Here is a 15182-nt window from a genome sequence, read left to right as displayed (position 1 = left end):
GGCTCACGATATCTGTTTTGAAAACAATCTGACCACACTCCAGTACCTTTTCCTTTCCACGAACTTTGGGGTTCCCTGTCTATGCTCATCAACAGATGAAATTCGAATGCAAACAACACCCATTTCCTTTTGTTGTGAGAAGAAATAAATCAATTTTTTGAAAAAGCCTATTGCAAGACATCTCAAGAAGCTCGTTGAGTTCTAGCTCCTCCAATCACGAAATAGCAAAGACATTAAGATTTATCTTCATTGGTGCTCTGAGCAACACATGTCAGACACATCCCGCTAAGAAGACCATCCCCATCTTTACCAAGAGAAAGAGGAAAGGCTTTACAATAGTGCTCTTGTAGAGAAGCATGGATTTTTTGTAGTGGGATATGATTATTGGAAAGATTTGCATTTTACTTTCCTATTTTACTTTACTCTAACTTTACTATTAATTCTTCGATTAAATAAGAAACTATAATTCTATGTCTAACTCGGCAGTGACCCTGGGCAAGGCACTTAATACTCTGGACCTCAGTTTCATCAGCAAAAAGGCAGGGTTGGACTCAACAATCACTGAGACCTGTTCTGAGAGGATTCTTTGGCTCTCACTATTGTCATAGAAAGCTCTCGGAAATATCGAAGTATTTAGAAACAGCAAACAGCAAGACAGTGGTAACAGGTCATCTATCCAAGTCTCTGCTATATAAATGGTGGACTGCTGTTATGTCTGCTGTCCCAGTAGCTCCTCTATCCAGGAGGGAAGCCAGGTGTTATTAATTTAATTTTATAGATGAGGAAATGAAGGTCCTGAGGGTTAAGAGACTTGCTTGGGGGTAAATGGCAAATTTGAGGTTTAAGGTCATATCCCATCATGTCATATACTCTGAGACTTAAAATTCTCCTTAAAATGTTCTAGAAGAAAATGTTAAGATAATTTTCACAGATTAACATACTGTGAAGCTGGACTGTTCCGGGCCAAGTTTGGAGAGAGCTAACAGACAAAGCCACCAGCAAAGATCCCTGCTAACTCCCAGGTCTCCCCTCTTAGATTCCTAATTCCTAAAATTTATCCTTTTGCCCACAGGAAGCAGCTGGGTCCCCCCGGCAAGCAATCAGTTCCCCAGGGTTCTCTGCCACTGTCCAGTAAGTCCCATCCTTGATGGCTACTGGGAGGTAAATGCCCACAAGGCCAAGGCACCATATTTCTCAAAGCAAATGAATAGATACAGTCTAAATCACCTTACTAGGGGAAGGGAGAGACTTGGAAAGATTGTATTAACAATATGGCTTGATGTGTAGCCTTTTAGACATTGATCGATATGTGACTTCAAAAGGATTAGAAGCCAGTCTGTCCTGTATATGAGATAGCTAAGGAATATGTGCACATATGGAATTCTATGTAATTATGGCAGGTCGAAAAACAAAACTACGGCGAAGGTACCTTTTTTACATTAGACCAAAGCAGTGAAATACCATAATCCATTGAAGATCCTCCCCCCAGGAGCCACTCCAGCAAGGTCTAATGGCTCTGATTTCTGTTATGACCACAGAATGTACTGGCTCAATATGTGAGTGACATGAGGCAAACATGACAAACTGATATGAAATTGAGAAAAATTAAAATATGTGTTAGTTTCCCTGCAAAGTCCTCCAGAGATAAGTCAACCTTATAATCCACACAGCAAAGGTCAAAAAACAATGGCAATACAAGCCTCAGTGGGACCTGGAAAAATCAATCTTCAAACTGAACTTGTCCTTCCAGCTCGCTGTACTTTTGGCACCACGCACTATCTGAACAGCGAGAGAAAGCCAGGCTTCTCCCTCAACGGAAAACAGTTTTGATTTATCACTTATAAGGTACTACTAAGTAGCACACATGGAAAAAAAAATCATGCTGTCAGGATTTATTTTCCTCAGCTCCACAAAACTCACAGTTCCCTGCTAACGCTAAGTTTATTACGCTGATCGGGCAGTTCCAAAACCAAAACCCTCAACCTGCAATAACTTGGGATTCGAATTCTCTGGTAGGTTACCACCTCATCTAAAAATGCCAAAATACCAGCTCAAATGGATGAAGGCCCACTAACCTTAGGCAGCTTCTGCGGGTCCTTTTCTTTCTTGGTGCACAATGTGAGCTCACACTGGAGAAAGAGCAGTGAGGTGTTGAAGACAGGCTTAAAGACAAAGCTGAATCGCTTCTTGTCCATCTCGGCCTGAGGGATAGGAAAGCGCACTCTCCTGGGACTGTAGAATTTCACAGATTCATCCTTAGGGCAAATGTTCTCAATGATGGTGTAATCAGACAGTCTATCGGGGTTCGAATACGGAGAGATAAAGCACGTTTGGATAGCGAACCCCAGTTCTTGGTCTGCCTTAGTAACAGACACCTACAAAAACAAAACAAAACCCAGAAAGGTCAATTCAGAAATGAGTTAGCATCTGACTTTTAGTTAGGTACAAGGACAATATGTACATAGCCCTTTGGATAAGATATTTGCTTTATTTTCATAACATATTTATAGACTTCTTTTCTCCCCCCCCCCCAATTTGCTAGCAGGTGCGTGCACTTGCTGGAAAGAGACAGAGAGAGAAAGGGAGGAAAGGCAAGAAAGCACTCCCATGGATGGTCATATCACAATCCCTTCTCCGTTTCTCCTTTTGGGACTTCGGGAATGCAGGCACACATGCCCAGTGGTTTTCAAGCCACCAGGTTGGAACTCAAACTGCACAGCTGGCCATGTGGGACCCAGCTCCATAGCTACCACTCTACCAGCTGGCCCTAACCTTCTTTCTAATTATAAATATAGGCTCATTGGAGAAAGAAATATTTTCCATTTAACCTGGAAATGGCAGGTAACAGTCAATTATTTAGTTCGAATGCCAACCTGGAAGATTCAAATACAAAATGAGTAAGTTTCTTCAACTTTCTATAAATCCTCTGATAGATAAAAATAAAGCACACCATGCACCTTAAGACTAAATTTTCCCCAAATAAATAAAATACCAACAGGCAAAGCCCTTAACATCAAAATAGCGCACTTGTAAGCCAAGTTCTTCTTAAAAAGTGCTCATAAAATAAAGAGTGCAGAGCAGAATCTATTTAACCTAAGCAGGGAAGACTGAGTTTCTAAACTGCAATAAGTCACAATGAATTAAACATTGCAGTAAAGTGATAGATTCATCTTAAGTCCTGCTTCATCTACAAGCAGGCAAAGCTGGCCTCTGGTGCTAGACCTCAAGGATGGTGCAGTCTGGTGGCCATCAAGGACCTGGCAAAGTGGCCCAGCTACTCAGGTCCAAACCAGCCTTGTCAAAAACTCTCCCCTCACTCTTTCAGCACAGAGACAGTTTAAGGGAAATCTAATCTGGAAACATTTCCAACTCATTTACACTTCCCTCTTACAAAATATTTGTATGAGCTATATCCAAATCTTGTTAAGGTTCTTTTCTTTAGAAACAGGAAATAGTATATAGCCAAGTGTAAACAGAATTCAAACCGCAACTATCCTGAACTCAGCTAAAATCCCTGGACCTGCCTGGATTCTCCACTTGGTGACTCCATATGAAACACTGTGTGAGTCACCCCTCCCCTCTATCCCTCGCTCCCTGACTAAACTTAGGATGAAAATAAACTTCGACACTGTAGAAATAAAGCTAGTCCTTACCCAGAGGCCAAAAAGCCCAAGACTCCTTTCAAAAGACTTGGAGATATAAACAAACTTTCCATTTTGAGAAACCCAGGGGAACCCCCTGACATCGAACGGGGCTCTAAACCCACAGCACTGTTGTGAAAGAGCTCCACATGGTCAGCTACATGACACTCAACAATGAAGATGATGAACACCAGGAGGATACTAATGAGGATGACTACGAGAATGTCACCTTGTGGTGACAGTCTGTAAATATTAACACTTTCTCATTTTTGCAATATTTCTGAAAAACAGGATAGTCTATCTTAGAAAAATGGAAAATTACATATATTCTACTGGGTCAATGGAAAAATCATGGCATATTTTTTCATGCTTTCCTATGCAAAAATGTGTCATGACTTTTCCAACAATGCAATATTACAACGCAGCATCTTGACCTTGAACTCAGAACCCATGATGCAAAAATGTATAACTTAAAGAAAATGTATAATGGTAGAATGTCCAGAGTATCCTCAAAAGTTGTCTTGGAGGAAAAGAAAATAATAAAGTGTGTGTGTGTGTATATATATATATATATATATATATATATATATATATATATATATATATATATATATATATATATATATATATATATATATATATGTGTGTGTGTGTGTGTGTGTGTGTATATATATATCTTTTACTCTAAACTGGACCAGAAATGAGTTAGAAGAATTATGTGCTCTGCAGTAAGACAAGTCCAAGGAAATTTGATGTTTTGTTGGTCACATGCTGTGACGATGTATGAAAAGATATAAATGGGACAACAAGAATGAAAAACAGAAAAAAGCCCTACTAATAACTTATTTCAAGTAAACCAACAGTGTGGGAATGGGAGACTCAGTTTCCTCCCCAGTAGAATAAAGATAGCAATACATATAAGACACTGTTACTGTGAGAAATAGTAACAGAGAAGTTACACGGAAATGACAAAGTTCCAAGACAGTCAGTAAATGTAATTTCTTATTAGAAGTGTAATTCTAGACTTGAATGTCCTTGGTTATAAACATTTATTTTAATTGCCAGGGAGTACATGTGTTTGCCAGAGAGGGAGGGAGAAGATACCTCCAAATGGAATGTGATCACACCACAATTCCTTCTCCTCTATTCTTCCTTCCAGAATATTGAACATGCACACACATGTCCCCAATGTGTTGTTGAAGCTGCCAGGACCAAGACTTGAGCCACATGGTTGACCATGTGGGATCCAGCTTCCTTAACTGCTAAGTTATGGGGCCAGCTCAATATTTTTGTTTTATTTTTTAATTCCCCTAGGCAAATGGACTAAAAGGAAAAATGTCGTTATGTGAGCAATAACCATCCAGAGATGATCAAAGAACAGGTGGCAAAACAGATAATGTTTTGGATTAAAGGGGAGGGAATAGAAGATCTAGAGGGAATAGAAGATTCTGGAAGGGGATAAGAAAAATAGCTAGGAGAAGAAACCGGGAAGTGGTTCTTAAGACCAATTTAATGACTTATTAAGTTTTACTTAATCCAAGTAAAAACTGTTCCTATCAGCAGTAGAGTCCAAACTAGGAAATAACAATTAAGCATGTTTGCTATCCTATTTAGCAAAACGTTTATAGATTCTCTCTCATACTTTATGTGGCTTAAAACAACTTTAAAAATAAAGAAGTTTATAAATTTCACCTTCTTTTCAAATTCTCCTCAATATACTTGATATTTTTAATGGTTGCAAAAAAGATTTAGTCCGCTTTTTTTTTAAATCACTTAACAATGCCTTTTTCATAGTTACCAAATTTAACTACTAAAAATACATGTGATATATGAAAAGGTATAAATGGGAAAACAAGAACAGAGGGAAAAAAACTACTAGTAACTTATTTCAAGTAAGCCAATATTGTGGGAATGGGGAGAAAAAAAAAATCCAAACTATCCAGGGTAAGACCACTGATTAGCATAAATCAGCAAAGCCAGGCCCATATTTGGAAAAGAACGAACTTCACTTAAGTAGTGTCCCGAAAATCCATTGAGCAATAGGCAGTTGCTGACCAAATACATATGTAAATTGTGCACCAAGAGAGGCAGTAGGATTAGGAAAGATCTACGGGGTCATTGGAAAAGTCATGATGTATTTTTCTATATTTTTCTGTGCAAAAATGCATCATGACTTTTCCAACGACCCAATATAATTAGCGACAGAATACAGAAAAGTGATACATATTCCCCAGTCAGAAAAAAACAATGTGCCCAAAGACAGAGAACTCTCAGAACAGGGAGTCAAAAAAGAGATGAGGCGGAATCTCTCTGATCAAGGAAAACACCAACTACAGCCAGCAGGCTTTGCCCTAGAGTCAGTCCAGATGTGAGAATTATTTGTCTTTCCAAAATAGAAATATGTGCACTGAAGTCACTTCTAACATATGGATAACATATCCTATTTCAACTCCTTAAGCTCTTCACCCCTCACACAGGGAAGCTCAGCACCAAGACCAGCTTATCAGATGATGACCTCCCTGCCAGACCAGCAGACAAGATGCCCAACTGAAACATGAACAGTTGTGCCCAGAGCACAAAAAATAGTAGGCATCCTAGTATCATAAAGAGAGTTATCTTTTCTAGAATCCAATCTGAACCCAGATATTTGCACTGATAAGTGGTTGTTTTCTTTCTTTAAAAAATTAATTGTCAGAGGACATGTGCACTTACCAGAGAGAGAGAGAGAAACAGAGAGGGAGGGTGGAAGCACCCCCTAATGGGGTATGGTCACACCAAATCTCTTCTCTTCCACTTCTCCAACATGCTGGGATTTAGGGCACACATGTATACATGCCCAGCATGTTTTTCAAGACACCGAGGCTATGATTCAAACCATTGTCAGCCATGTGGGATCCAGCTCCCTTAAACGACTAGGCCATGGGGCCAGCCCAAGTGTTCTTCTTTCAAATAGCATTTCGAGGATAAATGATAGTGGCAACCAGAGGGTAACAGTGTGGGCTCGGGAGCCACATGACCTGAGGAGGAACTCTGAAACAACTCCACTGGCTATTACCTGTGTAACCTTGGACAATTTTGTGCCTTAATTTTCTCATCTTAGTCCATTCTCATGGGATCACTCTAAAGAGTTAAATTAAGGGACCAGAAGTTAGCATAATGGCTATGTGGTGAACTCCCATGTAGTTGACCGTGGTTCGAGTCCTGGACCCTGGCTTAAACTCACACCGGGCACATGTGCATGCATGCCCAAGATCCCGAGAGGAGAATGGAGAAGGTATTGCGGCATGGCCATCCCCCCGGAGGGTGATTTCTTGCTTTCTGTCTCTATGTCTCTGTCTTTCTGGCAAGCACACGCACCCTATAGCAAAAACCTCTCCACACACACACAAAAAAAGAGTTAAATTAATGGCTGTAATATTTATAACTGTGTGTAGAACATAAACTGTAGTAATGTTAATTGTTGCTATTTCACTATTACTACTACCTAATATTTTGTAGTCATTCCATATTTAGGCTATGCATGATTATTACTGTTATACAGAAAATGATTGTTATACATTTATAGAATTTAAATAGTGTTCTACATTTCACTCAAAGTGAATGCAATTTAGAGGACATAATTTGAGGTGGTTTTACATATTCCATGGTTAACTCTGACATTGCAATTACTAAATTACTCTTCCAAAAATGTAAGTACAAAGAAAGGACAAGACTTTATTAGAACTTATATGGTATAGCCAATTTTTTCAAGCATTCATCTATAAAATACTCTCTCCAATAAACATAATGTATTAAATCCTGAAATCTGCTTTGGTCAAAAATCAATCTGGATGTATTTTCTGAACCAATCTCTCACCCACACTGGTCAAGGGCTGCTGGGGGAGAGGAGAAACAGGAAGAGGGCTTATATAAGGTTCTATAGCTAATGTCAGAAGAACAACTCAGCACTAACCTGAAAGCCCACGACCAATGTGCAGGTCTTACCTCAACAAAAACATGTCCATTCTCTGCCACAGAAAAGACCCCTTGGGAGGGCACCAGGAAGAGGTCAGTGTTGTACAGTTCCATGTTGAAGGTGATGTTCCCATTGGGCTGGTCCTGGAATCTACTGGGACTCCTCACCTGCTTCAGGCTACAATTAAACTGGGAAAAAAAAAAATCTCAAATGGATCAAAATAAATCAGTCATGTGAAGGATGAAGGCTCTATACTTTTATGAACTTTGATCTTTATCTTCTAATTGTATTTTCTGATAGTCTCTAATAAAAGCCACCCACATAGAAAACATTCTCCAGAATCCCCTACTAAAAACAGACACATACCACCACAATTTCAGATTGGCCAAAGAAGGAAGAATCTCCTTCATCTATATCTCCTGGAAATCCATTATCACCAGACTCCAAATCTTCATAACCATCTGGCCAACCACTGCTATCCCCAGGGGGTGGGACCTGTATCACAATCTAAAAGGCAAAGAAAGCACAGCCAGTGTTATAAAAACACCAAGCATTTGGTTCTCCCTTATAGGAGCATCTATGTAATAATTCAGACACAAATTTTTAAAATTGACTTTAAAACATAAATACTCCAAGTTTTAGGATTTTATCTTCAAAGCGATAAAGCATGAGAAGCCCAATGCAAGTTCAAGTTAAGATTCAAACTAAAGTTTGTATTTTCACTTGTGAGAAATACAGACGTATTTTGTTTTTGTGTTTAATCTGCCAGAGGTCGCAGGCATTCACAGGACACACACACACACACACACAGAGAGAGAGAAAGAGAAGGAAAGTAATGAAGCAACTCTCATAGGGGACAGTATGCCACAATCCCTTCTCCCTCCTTTTGGGGTTTTGACTGAGGTGGTCAATAGGCTTGACTGAGGTGGTCAATAGGCTTGCCTATTGAGAGAGAAAGCACCTCCCTGGGATTGGCCACACCACAATCCCTTTACCATTCTCCTCATGGGATTTTAGGTATCCACACACACATGGTTTCAGCATGTTTTCCAAGCCACTAGGTCCAGGACTCAAACCACAATTAGCCATGTGGAATCCAGTTGCCTAACTACTGTGCTACTGGCTGGCCCATCTGAACTCTATCTTTAATGCCCTTTTTCCTTAATACCTTTTTTGTATGGTATATGGATGCAGAAAAGAACAACTTGCTTTACCCCAGGACAATCTACCTTAACATTGGTTGACATTATTATTCCTAGGTTAATTCTAAATAAGATGCAAAAAGTCACCCAAGGACCGTGACTCCATAAATAAAATCCTAATTTCTTTTACTTGACATAATTGGCTTTCAAACATGATGTAAAACAAAAATGTAGAGTAAATCTAAAAATTACTGTAAGTAATTATAACTGGTACTAAGAATTGAAATAATCACTGAATAGAGTAGAATGGAAAGAGAGTGAAGAAAAGCCATCTCTCTCTTCTTTACAAGGTCCTCAAAAAGAAGTACTGATGCAATTGAAGTACCTAGGCTATTTCTTATCTTGAATCTCATCATAAAGAAAATAAAAATATATGAGAAAGAAGAGACTTTGAGGGGTCCTGATATGCCTTTTTCTCGTGTAGCAACCAATATTTTGTGTTTGTTTAACAGACGGATTACCATAGTCTCTTATTGCTATTGTTTTGGACACCATTTTAAAATGGCAAAATCAAGTATAGCAGTAATATATGTCATTCGTTGTATCTGGAGGAACTATGTAGTTAAGGTTAGTGCTGTAATTAACAGGAAGTCAAAGATTAATACATTAATTATTCAAGTAACAAATGGAGATTAGCTGGGTCAGCTGGAAAGACTAATGGGTGGAAGGGTCAGGAAGCTGATCCAGTCTTGGCTCTGTATTAACCAGTCCCTGAATCTAAGTAAGTTTTGTTGTTGTTGTTGTTTTTAAACTCCCTGGAGTTCAATTTCCTCACCTGTGAAAGGAGGCAGTTGGATGAGATCATCTTAGGGTTCTTTCCAGCTCTAACATTTTAAGATTCTCTGAGGAACAATAAACTTGGGCTCACAGGAGAGCCTCTCCCCATATGAACCACAATGACCAGAACACCTGATCATCAGCCTCTTTGGAGTGGGTCAAGTGTATCCGTCAAGTGGCAATGGAAAGAACTAACAGCTAAAGCCCATCCCGCCCCATGTCAAAGCTGGGGTTAGGTGCTAAGAACATTCAGACACACACTATGTCAAAGGTGGATCTCCGAGCTTTATTTTTACTGTCAAAAGTACAACCCAAGGGCTGGCCCTGTGGCCTAGAGGTTAAGGGAGCTGGAACCCATGTGGCTGACGATAGTTTAAGTCCCAACCCTGGTGACTTGAAAAACACCCTGTGCTCATGTGTTTGTGTGCCCAAAACCGTGATAGGATGGAGAAATGGAGAAGGGATGACAATGCGACCATGCACCACTGGGGAATACATTCTCCCTTTCCCCTCTTCTGTCTCTCTCTGGCCAGCACACATGTCCCCTGGCAATACTAATACTACTACTACCAATCTTTTTAAAAAGCACAACCTGAATTTTCAAGTTAGTACTTTAAATTCCTTCTGGGATTGCATGGTTGAAATTCTTTTAATATGCACTGCCTCGGGACCAGTAGTTAGCGTAATGGCTATGTCGTTGAATTCCCATGTAGTCGACCGCGGTTCAAGTCCCGGAACCCATGCCTTAAACTCATGCCAGGCACGTGTATGTGCGTGCCCAAGATCCCAAGAGGAGAATGGAGAAGAAGGGATTGCGGTGTGGCCATCCTCCCTGGGGGAAGATTTCTCACTTTCTATCTCTCTGTCTCTCTCTGCCTTTCTGGCAAATGGACGCACCCTATAGCAAAAACCTCTCAAAAAAAAAAAAAGTAAAAAAAAAATTAATATGCACTGCCTCTGGGCTGGCCCTGTGGCCCAGTGGTTACAGGAATTGGATCCCACATGGCTGACTATGGTCTGAGTCCCCATCTAAGCACCTTGAAAAACATGCCAGGTGTATGGCTTGCCCATCCCAAATCTTGGCAGGATGGAGAAATGGAGGAAGAAGGATTACAGTGTGGCCATGCCCTACTGAGGAGTGCTTTCTCTCTGGGGGGAAAATTGTTTTTACTCTCTCCTCTCTGTCACGAAGAGAACAGGTTTAATTAGAAGAGTAAAGATTTAGATGAACTGAAAAGAATAATTTTGGAATGTGAAAGTAGCTATTGTAATGGGTTATCATTGGGGGAAATCTGTGGGATCTTTCTCTAGTTTACTTGTAAAGTAAGCCATTGTCTTCGACTTAAGGTCTTTCTTAGAGGTGGACACTTAATGGGACCAGCAGATGGTGTAATAGTTACGTCGCTGGACTCCCATGTAGCTGACCATGGTTTGAATCCTGGATCCGGTTACTTAAAACTCATGCCGGGCACGTGTGCGTGCATGCCAAGATCTTGAGAGGAGAATGGAAGAGAAGGGATTGGGGCATGGCCATCCCCCCTGGGGAGTGATTTCTGGCTTTCCATCTCTCTTTCTCTGTCTGTCCGGAGAGCTCACAAGTCTTACAGCAAAAATCTCTCTCAAAAAAAAAAAAAGTGGAGCCTTAATAATAGTGTCTTAAAGGCCCTTTTCAGATTTTAAGTTCTCTTTCTGAATCTTTATTCATAAGGATGGAAGACGTCCTTCTGGAAAAAGGATCAAAGGAGGCCGGAGGGACCGTGGGTCTGGTTAGCTTGATTGTGCAGAGGTGCTCACTCACAGCCCAAGCCTTGCACTGTATCCCCAGCAGGGCCAGGCCAGCCTGGTCATAGACAGAGGTCATAATCACCTCGCCAGTAAACCCTCTGCCATCAGGAGATGGAAGGAGGGGGCGGGTGAGATCACCACAGCTTCAGCTGAGAAAACAGGGCCTTCCAAATCCCAAAGGGTCGTGAATAAAGCACATAAAACCAAAGACTTCAGTGTCTTAATACAGCCCGTTTCACTGAAAATTGCCGCTTGGCTTTGTGCAGCCTGGGGTATTCACCCCTCTTTATTTTCATAGAAATGCTAAAACTAATTTTAAGAGAACACCTAGCAAGACTTTGGCAAAGGGCAAGGCGATGTTCTGGAGGACACTCACCGAGTTGTAGTAAACCACGGCATCCGGGGTGGACCACCGGTAACGAGTGCCACAGCCGTTCAAGGGAGACTCCAAAACAAAGTGGGTGCCATTCATCTTGGCTTTGCAGGAAGGATCCAACAAGGTGAGCTCTATCCCCGAGTAGCCGCTGGCCTGAAACCACACACAGCAAACGTGACGGAGGGCCTGTGAGCAGCTCTGCTGCACACCGTTAACACGTGCTGCCTGATCTTCCCAGCGTGGGCTGCAGGAGGCCTGCAGCACGCCTCCTCCCCTACTTGCCTCTTCCCAGCTGACCACCCCTCAACAGTTCATGGAGTATGTTTGTTGGCCTTGGAAATTCAATAGCAAAATATTGACACACAAGGATCTGGAACCCCTCTCGCTCTCTGAGAACAACAGGAACCAGGGGAGGACCACAGCCAAGGGGAAGTAGGCCCATCCAACTGAGAAAACAGTGTCAAGTTCCCAGAGTTCAACAGTGAAAGAGCTGGAGGGAAATAATAACACAGACAGGAGCAAGATAGGCAAGGAGGTGGCCTTTTCTTCTCCCCTTTAAGAGAATGCACTGACCTGAAAGGAATCTTTTTCTATAGCCACGATCATCTTTTCATTGTTGCATTTGACGGACAGAGCCACATCCATGCTCCCTTGCACCTCTTCTGGCTCTCTGGGACTAGGAAACAGTTGTAGGCTGGGGACGACAGAGTCTTTTGGCTGAGGGACCCTATCTTCTCCTCCTTCCTTCCGGCCTCTCCTGGAGATATCAGGGAAAGGAAAGAGGAGACCTCCATTTCGGCCTCCTCCTCCCCGGATGGGTGGGTTCACTAGGGAAGGCAGGATGCCAGGGTCCAGCAGGATCCGTAGCTCAGGAGGGATGGTATGTTCCTCTTCATCTCTCATCTCCTCTGGGGGTGACAAAAGATAGCAAAACATCAATGTCTTTAAAACAAATAAACAAAAATCCTGAAAAACCTTCACAGCAACCCAGTGTGGTAGGTACTTACTTTCTCTCTCCTACTGAAGAAGAACCTGAGGCTCTGGGGTTAATCTACTTCTCCCTGAACACTAAATACAGGGCAGAGTTGAGACTTAAATCTGAACTCCTAAATTAATTCTATTGGCATTACACTGAGTATAGTGCCACAGGGTGAGGAACAGGTCAGGGGATCAGAAAGTTTGGGGTTTGAAGTCATGCTAACTGTAAGACCCTAGAAACCTTCGAGAACTTGTTGAGCCTCTGCCTTCTGCTCCCTCAAACTGGGGTCGTAACTCCTCCCCATTCCTAGGTTAGGAAGCCCAAATGCAAGCCGTCATTACTACCTTCTTATACGGTACTGGGTACTGCCGCTGCCTCTGACCATGACTTCTTTCCTGCAGTTCTCACCTCTCTATATCCTCAACCATTCAGTGGTCATTAGGTGCCTTTGAGATAAGTTGAGCTAATTTATTCCTAACGTAATCCCAGTAAAGGTGATCTGTAAGAAAGTTCTCTGACATGCCATCAACTTTATGTAGCTGAAAATCTATATTAAAGATAGTTTCTCCCAAATAATCTAGTTTAATTCTAGATCATTTTCTTCATTTAAAAAGCAGTCAAATGAACTACTGAAATGCACAACAGGAAAACAGCTCCATGTGAGCTGAAACCAGAGACCCTCACTGGAAAGCTTCGTTTGGGGAACAGTTCTTACATGACGGCGAAAATCCGTACTTACCATTGTTTTCAAGCCGAAGATGAAATCTGTTAGCCACAGGAGCCCGCGTGTATGACGTTACGGGACCATAGCCATTATCCAGAGCCCACTTCACCAGATTCTCTTGGTGTGAAGGAATGTCCTCTCTTATTGACTTGGTCATTGTCATGGATCTTTCACTCTCTTTCCCAAAGCCAATACTATTAGGAGCCTGAAGGGAATAGCAAATTTTCACCCATGAGCCCATAGTTAAACAATACTTTAAATAACAGTAAATACTTTAAATAATTACACCTCTGAAAAAAAAATGTGTATGAGAAAATTTATTTATTCTTTTGATCTCCATTTCATTGGGCTATAAACACCAAGGGGAAACTTCATAGATCTATTCGTGCTGTTTGATCATACCATTTGGGTTACTTATCTTGATAAGAAATAATCCAATCACAGCTGAATAGCTACATGTTAAGTACACCTAGTCTGTTACTACAGAATAGTTTAATATTTAAGGTATCAGCACACACATACCAAATGTATATACAAAGCTTTCGCTTATTTTTATTTAAAATATAAGTATATAGATACGTATTTGGTATATTGCCAAGAGGTGTCCATGCTTCCTCTTCCTGGATTTAAATAAAAGACATCCCAATCTAGTTACTTCAGGGTGGACATGATCACTGCTTATACTCTATTAAATTCCACAGGATGAAATAATCAGAGTTTATATTTCAGTGAGAATCTATGAGGAATTTAGCAATCCTGTTATTACGCTCACTTGCAAAATTTATTAATTGAATATGCTTACATTTTATGTTCTAAAACTTAAAACTAGTTAAGATTACTGTCCCTCTAAATATTAATATTTTGTCCAATAATACAGGTTGGTCATAAAATGAGTTCTCACTAGGTAATCATTTACAAAATTAAAATGAAAGAAATGTTTTTAGAAAAGGATGTAAATGAGCTGTTAGTTACCAGGATTTGGAAGGTAAATTTCCCCATCACCTGCTGACTCCTGTAGGAGGAGTCTTGTCAGAGGGTGAGGGAGCTCGGTGTTGCAAGGGGGACCCCAAAGGGAAGCACCACCTTTTTAACCACTACTCCAAAGGGCTGGAAAGCTCTTCCGGCATGCAGATTATGCCATTTTCATGCTGTATAAAAATCACTTTAATTTCCATGCCCAGTGATTTTCTCCTGAATACAGGCAGCATTTTTTCCTAAATTCCTCATTTGTTTCCCATTCGGTTTGCCCCTAACATGACAAAATATTAATCCTTTCCCACTGTAAAACCATAAAAGATTCACAGGCTCTAAGTTCTCTTGGCCTCTTTGGTTGTGGGATATTGGCTGAGAACAAATATGTTTCAATTCAGAGCTTAAAGGATCTCACCCAGTATATTTTTCTATTACCCCAACTACTTATCTGTGGGAAAACTGCCAGACTGACCATGACAACCACTGAACACCAAGGAAGCAGAACTCCAAGCTCTGCAGCCATTTACAAACGCAGTTTCATAGGTTGAGAGCATTTTAGTTCTTACTCTGATTCAGAGAGAGCTCCTTTGGGGAAGGAAAGTCAAGGGAGTGAGGGGGAGGAAGAAATCTAAATGAGGTAAAGAAAGATCCAATTTGTCCTTAAAGCTTATTATTCGTTTAGTCAACAGCAATTTCTTAAACACAGTTTCTCCAGCCTTTAAGAGCACTGTGTCATTAGGATTGGTCAGAATCACAACACTGGCCTACACG

At 41.0% G+C, this 15182-nt stretch overlaps 1 protein-coding gene across 1 annotated transcript in view; it reads right to left on the bottom strand.

Moving 5' to 3' along the window:
* Positions 1 to 15182, bottom strand: part of TGFBR3 (transforming growth factor beta receptor 3) — a 206811-nt gene that overhangs the window by 27286 nt on the left and 164343 nt on the right. The window contains exons 7-12 of the mRNA XM_006140157.1: positions 13455 to 13644; positions 12310 to 12644; positions 11737 to 11889; positions 7963 to 8103; positions 7626 to 7784; positions 2076 to 2375 (exon numbers count right to left, since the gene is read on the bottom strand). Coding sequence (XP_006140219.1) covers positions 2076 to 2375; positions 7626 to 7784; positions 7963 to 8103; positions 11737 to 11889; positions 12310 to 12644; positions 13455 to 13644 — 1278 coding nt within the window. The remainder of the gene's footprint in view (positions 1 to 2075; positions 2376 to 7625; positions 7785 to 7962; positions 8104 to 11736; positions 11890 to 12309; positions 12645 to 13454; positions 13645 to 15182) is intronic.

Source organism: Tupaia chinensis, unplaced genomic scaffold, assembly GCF_000334495.1.
Source record: "Tupaia chinensis unplaced genomic scaffold, TupChi_1.0 Scaffold000023_1, whole genome shotgun sequence".
Classification (NCBI taxonomy): Eukaryota; Metazoa; Chordata; class Mammalia; order Scandentia; family Tupaiidae; genus Tupaia; species Tupaia belangeri.
This window is presented reverse-complemented; position numbering and strand designations above follow the sequence as displayed.